Raw genomic sequence first — 22123 nt, 5'->3', positions numbered from 1 at the left:
CTTAAAAGTTGATTTCTTGCAATACATTTAGGAAATTATTTAAAGTTATTTTCCGAAAAACGACGAACGAAGGTACCGCATTTTGATTTCGTTAACTATATGCTATTTTAACCACGTGGTTTATTCAAATATTTAGTCACGTGGTTTATTTAAGTTTTTAACCACGTGACCTATTTAACTTGTTATATTCGTAAATTAGAAATTACATGGTTAAAAAAAAACTTAAATAAACTACAAGACTAATTTTTTAAATAAACCACGTGGTTAAAAAATTTAAATATTTTAACCACGTTGTTGAAATTACTCCTCAAAATTTGAAGAAACCACGTGGTTTACAAAAATAAATGATCTATGAGGATAACAAGTTACATGGTTAAAAATTTAAATTAACCACGTGGTTAAAAAATTCAAACAATTTTAAATTTAAATTATTTCAGCCACGTGGTTAATTTAAATTTTTAACCATGTAACTTGTTATCCTCATAGATTATTTATTTTTGTAAACCACGTGGTTTCTTCAAATTTTAAGAAATTTTCAAATTTTATTTCAATTTTTGACCACGTGGTTTATAAAAATATTTAACCACGTGGTTTTTCGTTTATCTCAAGTATTATATTTTTTGAAATGTTTTTTTGATAAGATTTGACTAGACATTTTCTACAAAAAAAATGATTTATCAGCCCAAGTTTTAGTTCATCCACAGATCGCCATCACTCAAAATTTTGGACGTCCCTTCTCCATATTTCCCATCAAAATGCCCCCTGAAAGCATTTAATTGATGATTGTCTGCCACATGTGCATGCGTTACGTTGCAATAATCATTGGTTAGCTGACATTCACTTGTCCATCTCCCCCCAAATGACTATAAATTTTGTAATAGATACGATGATTGTTGTTGATATCCCCCAACAAACTCACTCCTCGCTACCATTGTCTGTTCCCTTGCTCAGATTTCGCCATAAAAATAAAAATAAAATGTGGTTATTTTTAGCATATAATCTGTATCATCACATCTTTTCCTCAAAAAAAGCAGAAAAAAAATCACCAAGACAACTTTCTTCTTCGGCAGATAAAATTGTTACATAAATGTATGATGATCTTTGAACGTGTGTGCATGTCTCCGATTTGCATCACGACGTACCAAATGCTGCATAAAATGTGTGCCTCATGTGTTTTGCATGGTAATGCTTTGAAAGGAAAATTTTCGTGTACGATGACAGAGATTTCTTTTGCCACATAAATTTTTAATACAAACCACTTTTGGAGATGAAAAATTGTGGGGGGAAATCGTTTAGCAGCGCATTTAGATCAATTTAATTTACGTCAAAGTCAGAAAAACCACCATTAAACACAAAACCGAGAAAAACAATTAAAACGAACTTTGGTCTAAAACACGAAATGATATTATTTCGCCGGACCCTCATGAATAAATAATAATTAATAAAATTTTAATTAGCCGCTATATTTTTCGGACAAAATGTTAATATATATCAATAATTAAAATCTTCATAAATATTTTTTTTTTCGAAATGAATTTATTTAACAGAAAAAGTAAAAATTATGACGAAACGGGGTCAGTTCATATAAAATTGAAAATGAGCCGTATACGGAGGAATAATAATACGGTAGCGTTTAATTAGGGACTAAACATTTGTGGCATCATTTGAATGTTATCAACAATTAGCTTCACAATTCATGTCACAGAGCTTCGTACACAAAGTCGATAAGTAATTAGGAGTGTTGTTGTTTCAAATGTGTCTATTTCTCTCTTGTTCTCGATGTGTAATCACAGGGGAGATGTCGTGGTGGTGACGTTCTGACCTGGCTTTCGTACTGTGGATGTTATTTTAAAATGAAAGCCTTTGGTGGAATGATATAATAGAATAACGATTTGTTGTTGTGGTGACACACAGGTCATTTTTAATTATACACTTAGCCTGGAATTTGCATGATACTTTGATGATAATGATGATGAAATGGTTTTTCAGTAACTAGTTTACTGTGGAAAATTCTTGTTTTGCAAGTCACAAGCGAAATTGATAGATTTTTGAAAAATAGGTTAAAATTAAAATTTAAATGGAATGTAAATTAATATAAATTTTTAATTTTAAATAAATTAAATTTTAATTTTTAAATTTATTTTTATTATTTTTTTAATTTTTTTTAAATTTATTTTTTAATTTTTTTAAAGTTTATTTTTTTTAAATTAAAATTTAATATGAGGAAGAAAAAAAAATGAAATTAATTTTAAAAGGCTTTTAGATAAATAAAAAAAATAATTAGAAAATTATTTTTTATTAAAGAAGAAAATTGTAAGAATTCAACAAAAAATATAAAAAATACATTTCATCTTTCAAATAATTTTTCCAAAAGTGAAAATAATTAAATTTATTTGAGTTTTTTTATAAATATTTTAAGTTTTAAATTATTTTAAAAATATGTGAAAATTCTTTTAAAAACAATTTTAGCAGTTTTTGATGAAAATTGAGATAATTTTTTTTTAATTAAGCAAAAATAAATAATTATATTTTTTTATAAAAAAAAAAAAAATTGTGAAAAGTTGCAATTTTTAAAGTTTCAAAATTACATAAAAATTTTAAAAAATATTGACCATTAAGCTCTTTAAATATATTTTTAGTTTGAAATTTGCTAAAAATAGTTTTATTAAGAAAAAATTGAAATTCTAGAAAAACAATTTTTTTTTTAATTTACAAGTTTTATTTTTCTCTAGAATTTCAAATTTTTCTTTTGATAATTTCTATAAAAGTTTTCATACAGATCAATAAAAAATTTTAATTATTTTGTTTTATTTTTTATTAAATACCTGCAAAATCAACTACTATTTTTTTAAAATTAGTTATTAGTTATTAGTTAAAAAAAATTAATCAAAACAATAGAAACGTGAATTTTTCACAATTCAAAATTTACGACGCAACTCACATGACCTTTCTACTCATAAAATTATTGGTTATTACCCTTTTTTCCGTTGAGTGACGGGCGTCTTATCTGATCGGAACCACTGGTTGTCAAGAGCTCCCATCCTTCTTGCCACATAATCATAAATATAATCAACAGTCCGACAAACAGCCACCATCGAATATATATTATTATTCTATCTTATCAGCAATACAAACAGGAATGTTAATTGTTTTCATAATAATTATCGCTACTGTTTTGACAGTTTATTATATAGTACACATGTCACATTCGTTGTTGTGCATACAAAGGAATTTCTCGTATTGTTTGCGAGAAAATGGAATAATTACAGTTGCTGCGAAATTTTATCATATTCATTAACCCACTGCCTCTAACATGACCAAGAAATCCTATCAGATCAATAATAAATATAAATACTAATTAGCTGATTAAATATTTTGCATTAATAAATTCATAAACAGAGTACAAGGAATCCTTCCAATTCTGAGCATATTTTGAAAATTAGACATTATTATGATGATTTTATATTATTCCGTTTAGTTTCGCATTGAATGGCAACAAATATTATGTTGCAATTCGACTCTTTTGTGATGCAGACACACACACGTAATATGTATAAATGTTCATTTATTTCAAAAATTTTTGTTTAAATACAGTTGTTAAATTTTATGTAGCACTTTTCTCTGTGTGTGTGCTAAAATATTGATACAATATTTGCATATTATTAATAATTGTAGACATGAGAAAAAGGAGCTCGGAGCAAAATGTGTCTGCACAGAGATCCGGTGCTTTCATGCGTTCAAAAAACATGAATATATTTTCTAATAATAATAGGCCGACACTGGAATATTAAAACTATATCCATGCAATATCGGTAATAATAATCATAATAAAAGCATTTTGTCCTTATATTATTATTATTATCATAAATGTTTATTATGTGGATTCATGTGATATTCTCTGGTTTGCTTGTAAATGGATACTTTTGTCCTAGTTGTCGTTGCTTGGACAAGTCAGGTTGTATCTTTTTTATTTTGAGACGAAACATTTCGTACATTTATCTGGATATTTTGTTGCGTTTATTGACAATTTTCAGTTGTGTCGGTAATGGATATTTGTTTTCATTTTGTAATTATTGTTTGTGAAAATGATAATTTTTTAACGCATTTCGAGGAAAAAAGTGCAAATTTTTACTGGAAAAGTTGTCCGTGAGTAACAAAAAATTTTAAAAATATTATTAAAAAATTAAAAAAAAATTTAAAAAATTTTTTTTTTAAAAATTTATAATATTAATTAATATAAAAAAATTATAAATAAAAAATAAAAATATGAAAATAATAAAATTGCTTCAAACAATTTTTTTTAAAATATTTTTGACATCATTTAAAAACATTTTTTTAAAACAAAGTGTAAATATTTTTTAATTTTGCATAAGAAAATATATTTTAATTTTATTTAAAAAAATAATTAATTAATTAATAATTTTAAATTTAAAAAAATAAAATTTTTAAAAAAAAATATTTAAAAATCATTTACATTTTTTTTAAAAAATTATATAATATTAATTAATAAAAAAATAAATAAAAACTATTAAAAATATGAAAATAATTTTACATTTATTTTTTTGTAAATATTTTTTAATTACCTATATTTTAATTTTAAAAAATAATAATTAATTAATTATAATTAATAAAATAAAAAACTTTTTATTTTTTTCAAAAATACATTTTTTATTCATTAAAATTATAATTAAATTAATAAAATAAATTTGTTGGATTTTTTTCAACCATAGAAATTATTTAAAAATTTATGAATAAATATATTTAATTTTTTTAATATTTTCAAATTAATTTGAAATTTAAAAAAAAATAATATCATTTTTTCGTTAAAATATTTAATTTTTTTTAAATCATTAAAATACAATTTATTAGATTGTTTTCTCCTGTATCGAATTTTTATTTATTTTTTGTTTTTCTTAATGACTTTCGTTTTTTTTTTCATCATTTTCCTTATTTACATTTTGCAAAACATGGCTGGAAGCCCCTTTAATCGCACCTTATAACGTGACAATTTCTTTTAATATTCTTTCCCTCGCACATTAACTTTTGTCACAGTAGCACAAAAAAGTCAGCAGGAGTGTATTATCACAAAGAAACCCCCCACATTACCAAGTTGTCTACAACGCGCTAGAATTCTTGGCCAAATAAAAAATATTCACGCTGTTCTGTCACATTTCACAGAAGCAGCGACAAAAACTAGAATTTCTCTGTGCAATATGTGGAAATGTGTGTGCGAAAAAAAAGCTATTATTCACACTTTTCCCCTCATTTATCTTATCTGCATTTATTATTGTTGAGGACAACTATACAACGAGCAAGGAGGACACACAGCAACAGCTCTACTATTATTTTTTTTTTCAATGTGTGCAAGACGAAAAGTGTTTGCAGAAATTTTGAACCGAAAAATAGCACCACATGTGTGACAGGCAGGCACTTTTATGTGATTTTTATATAAATATATTTTATATATTAAGATATATTGTTGTGTTAGATAATATTTATTTTTCTCCATTCTTCCTTCAGGGATTTTCGGGATTATTATTCCTTGCGTATGAATATTTGCACTTTGCGAAAACGAAAGGAAAACAGTTGCATTCGGAGAATTTCCGAGTTGCCTAAACATTATAAAAAGATAATGCGATTTTCATTTTCCCTTTTTTATATTTTTTTTTTTTGTTTATGCGTTCAATAACAGCACCAGCTGTGCTCAATTTTGAATTGTCAGGAGTGCTCCTGAATTTTGATCCCCATATCAAAAAATATTAAAGGCAACTTTTTTTTATGATGATGATGGATGATGACGGTCCGCCGCAAATAACAAAGTTATGAAACACTGATCTTTTGGTCAAGGAGCTGTCAATTTTTTTTATTATTTTTTTTTGTAAGATTAACAGCCACTTTTATTTTATTTTAAACGCGTTTTGAATAAATTTGATATAAAAAATATTTTTTTAGTCGTTTAAACGTTTCACAAAAAAATTATTAAAAAAAATACAGAAAAAAAATTCACACGAATTTCTCCGAAAAAATAATTTTTAATTTAGAATTGCAGGGACGAAAACTTGAATAAATATTTTTATAATTAATTTATTCAAGTAAATTTATTTATTTTTTTAAAATTAATTTTTTCAAATAAATTTATTTTTATTAAGGTTAAATTACGCTTAAACTAAGTATGTTTAATAACATTTGTTATTTTTTTTATATTTAAATCAATTTTTTATTATTATTATTTAAAATATAAACTTTCAAGTTGGAATCTTTCAAAAAATATTAATTTGATAAAAAATATTTAACTTATTAATTTAATATAATTTAATTTAAAAAATTAATTGAATAAAAAAAATTTCTTTTTTAAATTATTATTTAACTCATAATTAGGTATAATAAATTATTTGAAAAATTAATACATATTTTAAAAAACCTAAATACTAAATAATTAATAAAAATAAATAATAAATAAAAATAATTACAAAAAAAAATTCTCAACAATTTTTAATTTTTTTTTTTATTTAATTAAATTTTAAAAAAAATTTAATAATTATTAATTAATTTATTTATTAAAAAAAATATAAAAAAATATAAATTAATTTTAAAAAATTCAAAGCTAAACAAACGTTCAAAAAACAAATAAAAACGCAATTTTATTGTTTAACTGCCTGAAAGTTTTCTTTTTTATTCAAATATGATTCGTAAATAAGTAATAAATAATCTTCAAGATTGATTTCATCTTTTTCAAGGAAATGTCCCAAAAAATTCACACAGACCAACTTTTCCTTGTAAATGATACTTACTTGTTATGATGTACCCTGACGCAATAACTCCCGTACAAACTTTTATCCACACTTGAAAATATTTTCTATCAAGAAATGTCGAGCAAATTTTCCAATTCTCAGCATTTTATGCTGGTTTTCGTTTCACAGTGTGGACCAAATCCAAAAATAAAGACAAACCAAATGCACAGTTCACCTATTTATTCTTTTTGTGCCTCCGAAAATGTAATACAATTCATTTCTTTTTCTCGTTTTCTTGTTGTTTCGGGTTATAACTCTTGGCAAAAAAGCAAAACTTTTGAAAAGTTTTGGCCCCATTTCGTGTAGCGGAGACTTACTTCCTCGCATCAATAAACTCATGTTTACATTTTCGCCTTTTTTTCAATTTTCCCAACATCACAAAATAAATCTGATTGACATGATACGAACGTACGTATAAGTTTTCATTTATAAATAAAAAGGAAACTTTTGCAATTTTTTTGTTGTTCGTGCTGGCGGCTCCGAGCGACTGTGAGTTATGGTCAATGCGCACAGGAGGCGTAAATAGGATGCGAAATGTATCATCTTACCCTCGGTGATGGTATAGGAGAGGCATAAGAACAAACACACAAATAATGTAATAAATAGAGAACAACGAGAAAGATGAGTTGACTGGATATAAAGTTTACAAAACAAAACAGGAGGCAACGCAAAACTTTCCGAAGCGCACACAAGAACAACAAAAGGGAATATAAAAAAAGTTGTAAATTACAAGAAAATTGAATGTAATACATGAAAAAAAAGAAGAAAGTTGTGTATTGTGTGGGGATATGGGAGCGGAATCGACATGTACACACTTGTAAGAGACATCGTATTACAATTACATCAGAAAATGGACATAAAATGGTTTTTACTTGCGAGACGAGAAAATAATATCTTATTATTACGGTTTCGTTTTGTGTCCGAGAAACAATTGCGAAAGTACTTTCTTGTGGCAAACACAATAAAACGACGAAGAAAGATAATTCAATTAAATTTACTGCTGCGCTAAAAAAAAGTGCAAGTTGCTCGAATTTTATTGTTCAGAAGTAAACAAGTAATTTTTTCTTGTTTTCAATTTTTTTTCCTTAAAAACAAAAATATTCCAAGAAATTCTTAGAAATAAAATGAATATTTGTCTTTAGAATTTTTATTTTATTTTTTCAAACTTGAAACAAAAAAAAATAAAAATAAAAAGTTTGAAAGAAAACCAGTACTACTAACTTCTTATCTGTGTCTCGAAAATTATCAAGGAGAAACAATGTAAACAAGTAATTTTTTAAAGATATAAAATAAACCAACTTTTCTCGTTGCTCACTTCACTTTTTATTGTGCCAGAACGATAAAAATGAAATTTATATAAAATAGACATTTATACTTTTTCAGTATCGCATTTCGTCTCTGCACAAGCAAAGGCAAGACATTCTACACTATCATAAATCAACAACAAAAGATGGCAAAGCAGATAGAAAAATCCTAATTAATTATTTTCCCAGTTTCTTGTTTGTTTTTAATTGAAACTGATTTTAAAATGAACCATATTTTATTTCTTCTGCGTCGTTTTCTTATTTGTTTCTGTCTCATTTTTTCTTGTTTTTTTTTTTTTGTTTTTCTCCTGAAAATGAAGGCTGTTTGTTTGTGTACATTTTTCCACTTTTAGGCACAATTGTGTGCGAGTTTTTGTCTGGAACTGCAGGCAATCACATCGTTTTTCAATAAAATATAATTTTTTTGTGGATTTTTTTGCTAATTTTTTTTAGGTTATTGGAAGCAAAAAAAAGGCACAAAATGTCAATTGCAAATGTTTTCGTTCCCACGATATATAAAAATTTATCGTTAAAAACACCTTTTTACCCACTTATCTGCTGGTTTTTTTTTGCTTGAAACTGATGTCAGTGGGTGATGATGATGGGAACCAAAATTGAGCCTATTACATATTTTTTAAGGCATTTTGGGAAATGTTGAAAAAAAAAAATATTTCAAAGGAAAATTTGTGAAATTCCTTAAAAAATTCGAATAAATTAATTTTTTAACAGTAGGAATTTTTTAAATAATTTTCTAAAAAAAAATGTAAATTCTGACATTTTTTAAAATTTAATTCCTAATTTAATTTTTTAATTTAATAAAAATGAATCATATTTTTTTTTAAATTAGGTACATAAAATAATTAAAATTATAATTCCTTTTAATTTAAAAATGGAATAAAAATTAAATTAAAATTTTAATTAAAAATTTAAGAAAATTTAAGAAGAAAATAAGTTTCAAGAATTTTTTAATATGAATTTATTTTGTTAGAAAATTAGAAGAAACTAAAAAGTTTTGGAAAATTAAAAAAAAAAGATTTTTTATGAAAATATTTTTTTTTTTAAATTTGTAAAAAATTACAAAATTTTAGAATTTTATATAAATTTAATTCCAAATTATTTTAAGAAATTTTTAAAAAGTTTATCAATTTTTAAAAATTAATTTATTAATTTTATTTAAAAAAAATTAAATTAAAAATTATATTTTTTTAAAAAAGTCATAAAAAATTAATTTTTTTGTTAGACGCTCTCAAATTTTCTTTTTATTCAAAAATTTTTATATCTTACTCTTGTTGTTGTTGTAACAACGTAAAGATATATATTGAATGCTCACGAGCCACCAAACCATAAGAGACTTTTTTTGCTCAGTATTAAAAATGAATGATAATAAAAATGATAATATTACACTTATTCCCATCGCTTCAGATAGCTAGCAAGCTCTCGTTAGCTATCGTTTTTTCCATTAAAATATCAAATTACCAAATAAGCAAAAAAAAATATCTTATCATCTAAAAAATTGTTTATGATGGAGAAATTAAGGGTGGAATAGCGATATCGACGCCGCCGCCGCCGCGCAAATGAAAAAATATGTGTTAAAATCGGTTTTTGATCGAATAATTTTTGCATATCACATCGCGCCTTCAAGGCATCTGATTTTCAGTTAGCTAGTGTTTAAAATGCGAGACAGGCCATTTAATTTTCAATAAATTTCCTTGCCTCACATGAATAAATTTGATAATCTGTTAATTTGACGTAGTTATAAAATTTTTTTATGTCGTCTTCGTCCTGATATAGCCAAAAAATTCAAATTTGCACCACTTTCCTGCAGTATTATCAAAAATTATGGTAATTAGGTTAGAGTATTTGCCAAGTTATCACATTTCCTGCCGAAAAAAAATGATTATTTTTTTATCATGTGCCTTGCGAAAAATGCTTTAGTGCAGAATTTTTATTCAAATTAATGATGCGTTCGTTTGTGTGCTTGCTGCTGTGGCGCCGGATATAAAATTTCATTAAAAAATGAATTTAATGGCGATCCTCTAATTCACCGAAAAAAAAAGAGTTGCCTCGCATTTCATGCAGTAAAACCACATTTCCACAAATTCTGTCTCTTTTTCGGTCTTTCATCGAAACCGCAAAAAAGAGACAAGCCAAAGCACAAAAATTTCAGCAAATTTTACGGGTTTTTTGTGTGCGTGTGGGCGGCATACATTTGTTTGTCTGGATTCATCCATCACGTCACCACAAAAGTTTCGTCGGGCGGGCGGCGTCTTGTATCAAAGCGAACGAGTGACAAGCCTGGCACAAGCAAAATTCTCAAAAGCATCAAAAAACTACACAAGAAAAAATGTCTATCAGATTTAGACATGAAGAAGGCACAGCACCAGCAGCAACAACTTTGCTATGAGACAAAACAAAAAAAAATCAACCCATTTCAACATCAATTGACATGCAACTGTATCGTGCCAAGTGTTTTCAATGTCTTCGCTGAAGTTTGTTTTTAATTTTTATTGAAAAGAATTGTCATGGCAGTAGACAAATCCACAAAAAATGGACAAAAAAAAAGGATAATGACCTTGATGTCATAAGAAAAAACAAATTTGAGTCCTTTTGAGCCGTTTTTGTAATTTTTATTCATCTTTCATCCATATTTCCCTCAAACTTTCCTGTTTGCTCAACAAATTGATAGTATTGATGAGGGAAACCGGAAACATTTTGATAGATGCTCCATTTGCGTGTTGGTTTCCTTTACCACATTTAGTTCAATTGGGTTCTGAGAAAAATGTAATTCGACAAATTTTGCGGTAAAAATTAACTAAAACGCATTTTTAGGAGATTCTTCTAATTTTTTTATGTTTTTGAGGAATTATTTTAACAATTTTGATAAAAATTAATTATTTTATTTTTTTATTATTCATTGTTTTTTTTAATAAGAAATAAAAAAAAAATAATTTTTATTATTTTCAAAATAATTTCCCGGGCGAAAAGGATAAATCGCACAACTAACATTTTTAACAAACTGAGAAAAATCGATTTAAAGTTTTTTACGGTTTTTGAGCTGTAAAAAATTTTTTAAAAACTATTTCTTCATTTTTAAACTTACAAAAGTAAATATTTGGCCTATGAAAACAATTTTTGTGCAGAAAATTTTTTTATCCAATCTCTAAGGGGTAGTTTTGGGAAATTTTTTATTGAGAAAAAGGATAAATCGCACAATTGCACAAAATTTCATATAAAAATGAGATTTTTTAAGTTTTCCAATTTCAATATTTTTCCAAATTTTTTTGTTCAAGTTGACTTTTTATGTAATAACAGAGCATAAACAACACAAAAACATGAACAAAAACCGATTTGGAGAAATTTTTATATTTGACTTATTACCAATTTTCATGCATTTGTGCGATTTATCCTTTCCGTCTATTCTTTCTATTGAAAAAAACGGGTATTTTTTAAAAATTTTTGAAAATCTCTCAATGTATCTTAAAATACTCGTCTTAAGGCATATTTTCTCATTCTTAACTCAATTTTGTCAAAAATGTCAGTTGTGCGATTTATCCTTTTAGCCCGGGATTTTTAAAAACTAAAATAAGTAGGAAATTAAAAATTTAATTTTTTTCTTAATTTTAAATTTTTTCGATAATATCGATGACTAAAGTAAAACTCTTTAATTTTTTTTCATAAAATTTAAATAAGTCGATTAGAAAATTCAAAAAAAGAAATACAAATTAAGGTCATTTTTTGTCCATTTTTTATCATAACGTCTCAGACTAAAATATCTCAGACGTTACGATGAAAAATTGGACGAAAAATCGACCTTAATTTCACATTTTTCTCTTAATCCGAAATGCGGTAAGGAAAAAAATGAGGCCTCATTTACTATGAGCGATGAAGAAAAACATAAAAATGTGTGACCAAGTGAAAATTCTTTTGAATCACTCACTCAATTGACATTCACTTGACTAGGCACACTTCCGACCCATTTCTCTCTCTTGCACATATATCCCGTTCGCTAACCTACATGTATCATGTTTTAAGTAAATAATGAACATTTTTTCCTTGAAACATTTTTTTGTCATCATTTTCCTATTAGCAGTAGTGCGACAAGAAACGAGAGGAAAAAAGTATGGAAATTCACCCTTTTACTCAAATGCGCATATAAAACTCTTGCATGAATGAACAACATCATATAAAATTAAATTATCGCATGCTTTGTCAGCATCGGGTACTCGTATATCGTCTCACTAAAACTTGCATAGGTGCCCATATTTGCTTTGACTTGACCAAATAATGGGAAATTGGAAGCTTGTTTATTTTACTTTGGCAAATATTTGTACCCACTATGTTTGCGCTCGTTCTCGTTCTTTTTTTTTGTGTCCCTCGAGAGAGTATGAGTCTATTTTTGGCAGACATTTTTTTTTGCGATAAAATTTCTCCAACTTTTCACAAGAGATAATCCTCATCACTCGATCATGCTTGTTAGATGGGAACAAAAAAACCTTCTTACATGCAATTTTATTAAAGATAAGATAAATGTTTTGAATATTTTTCACTCTCACATTGTTGGCAAAATCCCATCCGACACACACTCACTCTCTAATCTAGATCAAGTGACGAGCGCAGCAAGAAGACGGAGACGAAGAAAACTTTATTACATCACAATTTGCATTCATTCTAGCTTTTCCCTACCTCAATAGGGAAAATGTAATGTACCCAAGGTTTTTCACAGTGCCTAGTGTTTTGTTATGAAAAAAACATCTCTTGAGACAGTGACGGAATTAAAAAGTATCGGCCCTTCAAAAATTTCATCTATTTTTGCTTGGTTTGGATTAAGAAGATAATTTGAGAGGCTTTCATTACCTTACTTACTTACTACTTTGACTTAAAAGCCAGCACTTGGTCTTGGTCTGTTGAAGAATGTTGTTCCATTTAAATAGATTTTGAGCTAATTCAGTTCAGTTCATTACATTTGGCGCCCTCTACTTTGCCTTTAAGTAATCAATCCATCTTGCTTTTGGTTGCCCAACACTTCGTTGACCTTCTGAATCGTTCTGATCTGCCTATCTCAGTCGGTTAACCTTGATGATCGCAACAATGTTTGCTTACACGAATTCGCACTCAATTTCAAATTTGTTTCTACGTATTTTATATAAAATTTTACTATAATTTCTCTTATTTTTTTGGTCCTAAACCTTCTCTTATCTAAGACTGACATACTACAAAAATCCCCAAAAAGATTTGTAAAGCAGAATTTGAGTTATTTCGTTACAAAGTTCATAATGAGTTTGAGTTTTAGCTCAATGTTGGTCTATTTTTAACAAATTCATTCTAAAAAAAGTTCCTCAGGCCCTAAGACTTTAAGTAAGTCTAAGTTGTAGGTCCGCCCCTGAATATAGAAACAGATCTAGAGTAAATAAAATAATTTTCTTGGCAAGTCAAGTCCATGTTGTTGTTGTGTCGCATTCATGTCGTTTTGATCATGAATATAAGAGGCTTCTTTTGTTTTTTCTCTGTCTATGTGTGTTTGTGTGGGTGTGTTGTAAACTTCCGGAAAAACAGAGTGAATGATGGTTTTTAATAAAGAAGCTTATTTAATGTTTTAATATGAGAATGAGAATGAATGAAAGTGCAATAAATAATAAATCTGCATGGATTTAAGGTGCTTTTAGTTAATGTAGTGTGGTAAATTGTGCAAGTGGAGATAGGAAAATTTATGATTGTATGTCCGACAGTTGTTGTAATAATAATTATTATCATTCCTCGTCTTCTCTCGGTATGTGCATTACTCTGTCTATTTTTATGCACTTTTCGTTCAGAGAAATCCCCAGACTTGAGGCAAATTTTCTGACACGAGTCACAAACAGATTTACAAACAAACAAACGAACTACTAACAAACAAATAGAAATGCAATTTGCTCCAGATACTAGGTCAAGTGTTAAATAAAAGGATTGCAATTTTTCTTTTCTAAGCACTTGTCCTCTCTTTCGTTCTCGTCGTTTGGTTCAGTTGGTGGAATTGCTGCTGCATTTCACGTCTCTTGTGCAATTTTCCACTTTACAACTGCATAATTCCAATATCTTTACTGACTCATTTATTATTCATTTGCCTCATTCACTTGTTCTTCCTCGTTGTCTGATGCGGGCTGCTGGCATGCATGATACACAATTCCATGCACACGGAGATGTGAGATGCGAAGTGGATGAGCCTAACAAAGATTTGCATTATTTATTATCATCAAGTGTTGACTTTGGTTTGAATTGATTTTGAATATTTTAATGCAGAAAATTTTTCTCGCATTTTAAAGAGATTTTGGCGGTATTTTGATATTTAAATTTATCACAACAATTGTCGAGCAATTCGTGAGCTTCAGAGCCTTAAATCTAAATATAGTTGAATATACAGAAAAAAATATAGAAAAAGGATCAAACACTTTTAAGATCAGGTTTGATCTGTTTTTAGATCACTTAGATCCGTTGATCTGTATTTTAGATCTTACTGATCTCCATGTTAAATATACAGATCTACAGATCAATACTAAAGATGGCGATCAGTTTTCATGGATCTTAAGATCAGTACAGATCTTTAAATAAAAGATCAGTAAAGATCTTAAGATCATCATCAAATTTCAAAAATATTTTAAAGCTAAAATGCGATAAAGGTTTGACAACACAAAAAATACTTGATTTTCAACCAATACTATTATTGAATCATGAAATTGTAGAAAATCGATTTAAGGATTGTTTATTTGTATTTTTTGTTGCTCTTTCACACAATAGAAAAAGGTCATGGTCTACATATCGGCATTTTATTATTGTACATTTATCCTTTGCGCCACGACAACGAAAAATGGGTTAATGATTTATTATATGTTTTTCTATTATTTGTGTTTGCGTTTCCATTCATGCCCAATCTGGAGCACCTTCCGAACATTAATTAATATTAATTAGGCAAACTGATGGGACAGACGCTCCCTCTTTTTTTTTTTGTTAGTTAATGTTGGCTATTTTTGCTATTTTTTCTCTGTTATTTTGGGGGTAATTAAGGCGATGACCTTGTACTTAGTTCATGGCATTGTCCTTCGTTGCCGAATATCGCCAACATTTGAAATATATTTTCGTTTCGATTTAATAAGAATATAATTTACGCGAAGGAAATTACTTTCAGATAAATAAACATCGAAAAATAAATAAAGTAGGAGATAATCAAAAATTGGAAAATAAATAATTATGTAAAATGGAGGAGAAAATTACGAGCACGCACAGCTCACCGATGATTAGGCAATTAAACTAATGAGAAAAAAAATTACGATTTCGAAAGAAAATTATTTGTAAATTGCTAATCTGTTAAATTACTGTGTGCAGGATAAATGTTCCCTAGAAAATTCAGAGCTTAGTTGTTACGGCGACTAAACTTTTGAAATATTAAAATTAATTTTGCCCTGTGGTATTTTTAATTTTGCGCAACTCGAGTTTATGCATTTTGTAAATTATTCCAGAGGTGGACTTGTTTTCGAGGAACATCATAACATATCAGTGTCGAAAAATTTTGAGTTCAACCGAAACTGGTTCGTTGAAAATTATGCCATAGGATTACGCTCAGTAACGAACACTCAGAATAAAATATGATTTCTGTGAAAATAGAACTAATTGTTCAGTCTGTGTTAAATTTTTAAAATTAAATTTTTAGTAATGTTGAAGGTCAGAAATTAATTTTTGCTAAATGATGTCTGGATGTGAAAGCGCAGAAAATCGAGAAGAAAACGATTTTCAAGTAAAAATTTTTTTGCGGAAACTCAACCAACACAAAACTTTGTAAAAATCGAAAAAGTTAAACATTTCTGCCTTTGACAACTTTTGACAGCCTGTTAGCACTTGCTCGTTCATTATTATCAGAAACTTGTTGTGCCGTACCGATTGTTTGCGTCAAAAGCTTTAATAAAGTCTCTTTTTGTTTTGCAGGCACCGAAACATCACCCAGTAGCAGTAGTAGATACCAAGACAATTATATTGAGGAAGACAAATACACGCCGGGATTTTTAACGCTGGGACAAAAGTACAGCATCGCAATTGGGTCAACTGTCATCTTACCCTGCAAAATTAATGAAACTGGTAAAGTAGAGAATTTATCGCCCATTTTTTTGACACATTTCTTAATGACTTTGATATTTTTTTTTGCAGACAAACCGGAAGATTATGTGCTCGCCTGGAAGAAAGACATTGCCATTCTCACAGCGGGTCCCGTAAAAGTCAACATGAATCCCCGTTATCGGCTCATGCCGTCGACAGCGAGTCCCGGCACTGTGGGCGCGTCGCATGGCTACAACTTGGAGATTAAGGACGTTCGGACCTCGGATGCCGGCGAATATGTGTGTCAGCTGGGAACAATTGTGCCGCGTGAAATTGTGCATACGCTCGAAGTGATGGTGCCACCAAAAATTGATTTTGTTTCGCCACCAAGTCGCTTGGATGCTTCGAAGAACTCGGCAATTCGGTTGGAATGTCGCGCTTCGGGAAATCCGCAACCGAAGATAATTTGGACGCGCAAAAACAACGTAATGCCAAACGGTGAAGCGAATGTCACGGGAAATGTACTCGAGATTATGCATGCGACACGACACACTGCCGGACATTATCGGTGCACAGCTGACAATCGGGTTGGGCAAACAGACACGCGCGAAATTTTCGTCAATGTTTTGTGTAAGTTTTGACTTTTAAAGGATTTTTAGATGATTTTTAAACATTTTTTTTTAACAGATGCACCCGAAATCGAAGTAGAACGAGGATTCGTACACACTGGAGTCGGATTTGAGGCACAACTGACTTGTGTAGTTCATGCCGAACCACAACCGCATGTAATCTGGTACAAAGACACTACACAACTCGGCACGACGGAACAACATTCCCAACAGGTAAATGCTAAATTTATCTCCATTTCTTGTTTATTTGAGTGTGCTAATCGATTTCATCTGGATTTTACTCCTTGATCGTTTGAAGTGTTACACAAACCAACAAGTGGTTATCCCATTGTTTATTTTCTCAAGACACTTGAAAATCATCTTCAAAACAATTCATTGCGAAGAACTCTTGAACGAAATTGCGTCACATTAGGCAAGGACAATTTTTAAAAATATTTCACAATATTTTAACCTCAAAATTCTAGCAAGTTCATTTGAGGTTGATAGAAATATTGAGATTTTTATCACATCGTCTCATGGTCGTAGTAGCTCATTGATATTATTCATCATCATAAATAAAAGCCTTTTTAAGTTTTAAAGTAGTCTTTTGTAGATGTCATTTATTTTACTCAAAAATTTCACTACAAATATTGGGCCAAAGAACTAGCAAAGAATGAAAATCTCGATGGCTCAATAGTTCGATTTTGACTTAGCATTATTGAAAAAATTTCATTTTGGAGCCCAAATTCAATTAATGATACAATTATTACAATTAAATATATTTTTCCATGGAAAATATAGAAATTTTTGACTGAAATCATTACTTTTATTTTTTATTGTAAATTTTTTTTTTTTTTAACAAAATGTTAAAAAACTGTTAAGAAAACTTTAAAAGGCTTTTATTTTAGCCCCTGAGGATCTACAAAAGGCCCGAATTTCCCACTAGGTAGTAGCTCTTTGATATAATTCGTCATAGTAGTCGAAATATTCAAAATTCTGGAATGAGCTTCAGTTTTTTAAGCACTTTTTGTTTTTTCGATTACTTTAGGCATAGGCTTAGTACAGTGGTTAGCGTATCTGACTGATGAGCGTAAGGTCGCCGGTTCGAGATTCGAAATCATGAAAAACTCCAATTGTGCTTAAAATTTACTGAGATCTTTTAGAAACTCTTTGGGACCTTCTGGGAGAGCTGAATTTTGAGGGCGCCTGCTGAAATAAATAATAATAAGAATGAAATATAAAGTTGTACTTACCTTATATCTTAATTTCTATTTGAATGTCGTTGAACCTACAGAAAAAAATCCATTAACGGAATTACTTTAAAAAACTGCAAATTTTTACATCTTGTTTACCATTCTAATTCCAAAATTACATAATTGACAGTCGTCGCGTCATCGTCGTCGCATTTACTGCGTTTTATCCTCTTTGTTTTCCATTAAATAATTCATTTTTCATGAAAAAGCAGAGGAATTTAATTAAAATTTAATATCAACAGTTGGCAGTTCTTTTCAGACGACTATTTGCATATATTTTAGCATATTTGTGGTGAAGTTCATCTCTGCCCTTAATAATATAATGGAATGAATAAAATGACGTTGTTAAAAGGAATTTTGCTGAATCAAAAAAAGTAAAATAAAAAGTTTGTCTACCTTTTTTAATTCAATGACTTTTCATGTCGGTTATGGAATTAAAAAACTTTTTCTCTCTCTCTCTTCTATGCTCGGCTCGGCACTCTTTTACTCGGTGTAGGCTTTATTTACAAATTGTTTTGTGATGCTAAGCTGTATGTTTGCCCAATTTATTTTGAATATTTTCATCTGTTCGTTCAATTAATTCTCATCCGAAAAAAAAGACAGAAGCAATGAATTTTAGACAAATCTGTTTGTCTGTAATTTGCTTTCAGTTTGTACGTTCACCACAAAAAGATCTTTGTACTCGGGAATTATTTGTGCAAAAAAGTTTTTTTATGTGTGTTTGGTTTGAAAAGTGTTGCTTTGTGTGCTGCATGTTTGTGAGTGGTCCTTAACCTCTTCATTATTGTCATTTACATCTATTTCTGACGTTTGTTGGGCGGACAGGTTAATTGGCGACATCTTTGCTGGCGCAGTCAGAGGAAATTGATATAATGATAAAGATATGAAAAGGTAGAAAAATTGTCAAAAAGGACCTTGTTCGTAAATTAAATGTTTTTTCGTGGAAGGTTTGACTGCGGAAGGACAGAGAAACAGAGAAAATTTTAATTTATTTATCAAGTTGGTTAAGTTTTCATATAAAATAAACAATACACTCGAGTGTTCCATGCCATGCAACGTCTTGTGTGTCAAGACTGCAGGCTGCCATGGTAAAATAATTTAACAAAGTTAATTATTTTAAGCCAATTTATGCAACAAAATGCAAGGAGAAGCAGCATAATAGCTCTTTTCTACGGCAACGGCATGCAGCAGCAGCACTACGGCTCATTAAACTCAATTTTCATGTCGTGTCAGACTTTGTTGTAAATAGATTATTCTTTGGGCTTAGTTTGAAAAGTGGTTTCGTTTTGTACTTTTCCTGCTATCAGGAGTGCATGTCTAAAGAGAGAGAAAAAAGTTCATAAAGTTTCGTGTGAAAAACTTTTTCTTTAACGAGAGATCCATAAGAAAAATATATTTTATTACATTTTTTTGTAGACTCGAGGCAACAAGTACAGTTTGATCATTCGAAATGTGACGCACTCTGACCTCGGTAACTACACTTGCCAGGCATCGAACAACCTTGGACGGGATCGTGGCTACTTGACCTTGAGTGGCATTCCATCGATTTGCATTTTTGATTCGGTAAGTTTAATTATTTTTAAATGTAAATTTTTTTGTATAAGAATTTAATTTTTTTCGCAAAATTTTTATTTGGTTTATTTTAAAATCTGTTTTAATTCTATTTTAATTGTCTTATTTTAAAAATAATTAAAAAATTTAAACAATTTTTTTTAAAAAAAATATTAAAAATTACAAAAAAAAAATTATTTTTAAAAAATATTATTAAAAAAAATTTTAAAAATTAATTTTAAAAAAAATTAAAACAATTAAAAAAAATTATTTAAAAATTAAATTTAAAAAAAAATATTAAAAATTAATTTTTAAAAATAAAAAAATTATTAAAAATTAATTTTTAAAAATTAAAAAAAAATATTAAAAATTAATTTAAAAAATTAAAAATAAAAAAATTGAAAAATTAATTTAAAAAAAAAATTATAAAAATTAATTTTAAAAAAATTATTAAAAATTAATTTAATAAAAAAAATTATTAAAAATTATTTTAAAAATTAATTAAATAAAAATTAATTAAAAAAAAATTATTTAAAAATTAATTAAAAAAAAAATTAAAATAAACTATTTTTTTTTAATTTTTAGCCCTCCGTCAGTCACTATCGCGATCAATACAACATCACGTGGACCGTTCAAAGTTTCTCTCCCGTACGCGAATACCGCCTCTTCTACCGCAAACAAATCCCCAAGACTTTCCCGGACAAGGAAAATCACATTATCCCATCGCATGCATACCAATTCGGTGGCTCGAATTTGGACAATCAATGGGAAAATGTCGTAATCCCTGAAGTTTATGACGAACAAGGTTTCCGTTATCGCAGCTATGCGGGATACGAACACGTTCAAAACACCCGACACCGAAGAAGTTTCTTGATCAAAGCATTGACGCCAGCCACGAACTACGAAGTGCGCGTTCAGGCACGCAACGACCACGGATGGAACAAATTGTCAGCCATTTTTCACTTTTCCACGGCTTCTGAAGGTAAATTGAAATTTTTATCACAAAAAAAAATTTTTTTTTTCTAAAATTTAATTTTTTTTTAATAGACATGGAACCATCTGCTCAACCGGCAGTCCTCAAAGGTCTCCTAGACAAGGGATTTTTAAATAGCTCAACAAGCATTCAATGTACCTTCTTACTTACCACCATCACCACTTTAGCATCAATTTTAATTGCATCAACATTCTCAACGTGATTATCTCGTACTGCAAGTTATTTTTAAGCCAACACTTGAGATTACCTTTGAAAAAAAAAATTAATGAGACTTTTTTTAAGTGCGTAAAATTAATTAAAAAAATTAAATGTACTAACTGTGAATGAATGGACATCATTTTTAGGTCTCTTTCGTATGCGTTTCAATTGTAAAATAATGCTTTTATATACTACTAAAAAAAATTACAAAAAAATGTTACGTAAATGGGAGCACTTTCAACTAGTTGGTAAGTAAAAGTCACTAATATTATCACACAAAAAATGTATTTTAAAAAATTGTTGCTGTTAAAAAACGACAAACAAAAAAAATATAAATGTAGCTACCGATTATAAATGACAGTGTTAATGATAATTAAATAAGCATAAGTCTTTAGGTTAACGACTCTTATTTTTCAATACTTTTTTTTATTAAATATAAAAGAATAAATGTGTTTTTACTCGTACTACGTCAATACAATTCATTTTAATTTAATTTTGGTTTAATTTTCTCCTTGCAAAGTGCATTCATGAATAAAATTGTCACTTTTTATTATTTTTCGTGTGTTTCAATTAAATAAAAACAAAAAATTACCTGAACCAACATAATGAAAATTAAATAAACAACAAAATTCTCATAAATTTATAATTTTTAAAATAATAAAAAGAAAAATTTTTCTGTCACTTTTGTACAAGAACAAATATTGTTGTTTATTTTTTTTTTGTCAATTTTAAATATTTTCACAAAAAAACTTTTTTTTTACTTCGGAGAAAATAAGTTTTATGATAAATAAAATCAACAACAATGTAATTTATTATTAAACTAAGATAAGGTAGAGCAGTTATGAATGAAATATGAGTGTAAAAGATGTAAAAAAATAAATAAATAAATTTAATGATAATATTAATAAATAAATAAGAAACTTTTCGAGAGGATAAACATGATGATAAGGATTATAATTATTAATATTATTAATTATATATTTTAGCGCTACCATTAAAAATAATAAAATATTGATGATAAAAAAAAATATTTAATTATAAATAAACTAAATTACGCATAAGAGTAAGATTAAAGTATAATATATTCTACTATGTAGGTTAATATTAACGATGATGAGATAAAAAAATAATATTATAAACAAAAAAAAAGAGAAAATAATAAAATAAAAAATTATGAGATGTAAGTCTAGAATTTTCCTTGTAAGGCCGTTCCAATTTTTTTTTCGATTTTTTTGTCCCAATATTTTTTTTTTCGTTAAGTTAAAAATTTTAACGAAAAAGATTCATCAAAAAAATTAGAAAAATATTTTAAAATATTTTTATAAAAATAATAAAATTAATTAATAATAAAAAAAAATAAAAA

At 28.1% G+C, this 22123-nt stretch overlaps 1 protein-coding gene across 1 annotated transcript in view; it reads left to right on the top strand.

Moving 5' to 3' along the window:
- The window catches only part of LOC134838222 (lachesin-like), an 80314-nt gene extending 59486 nt beyond the window's left edge, over window positions 1–20828 (top strand). Inside the window, exons 2-7 of the mRNA XM_063853702.1 lie at window positions 16049–16198; window positions 16268–16786; window positions 16844–16998; window positions 19434–19580; window positions 20154–20550; window positions 20616–20828. Coding sequence (XP_063709772.1) covers window positions 16049–16198; window positions 16268–16786; window positions 16844–16998; window positions 19434–19580; window positions 20154–20550; window positions 20616–20764 — 1517 coding nt within the window. The 3' untranslated portion in view covers window positions 20765–20828. The remainder of the gene's footprint in view (window positions 1–16048; window positions 16199–16267; window positions 16787–16843; window positions 16999–19433; window positions 19581–20153; window positions 20551–20615) is intronic.
- Window positions 20829–22123: the final 1295 nt, after the last annotated feature.

The sequence above is a fragment of the Culicoides brevitarsis genome, chromosome 1 (assembly GCF_036172545.1).
Source record: "Culicoides brevitarsis isolate CSIRO-B50_1 chromosome 1, AGI_CSIRO_Cbre_v1, whole genome shotgun sequence".
NCBI classification, from domain to species: Eukaryota; Metazoa; Arthropoda; class Insecta; order Diptera; family Ceratopogonidae; genus Culicoides; species Culicoides brevitarsis.
This window is presented reverse-complemented; position numbering and strand designations above follow the sequence as displayed.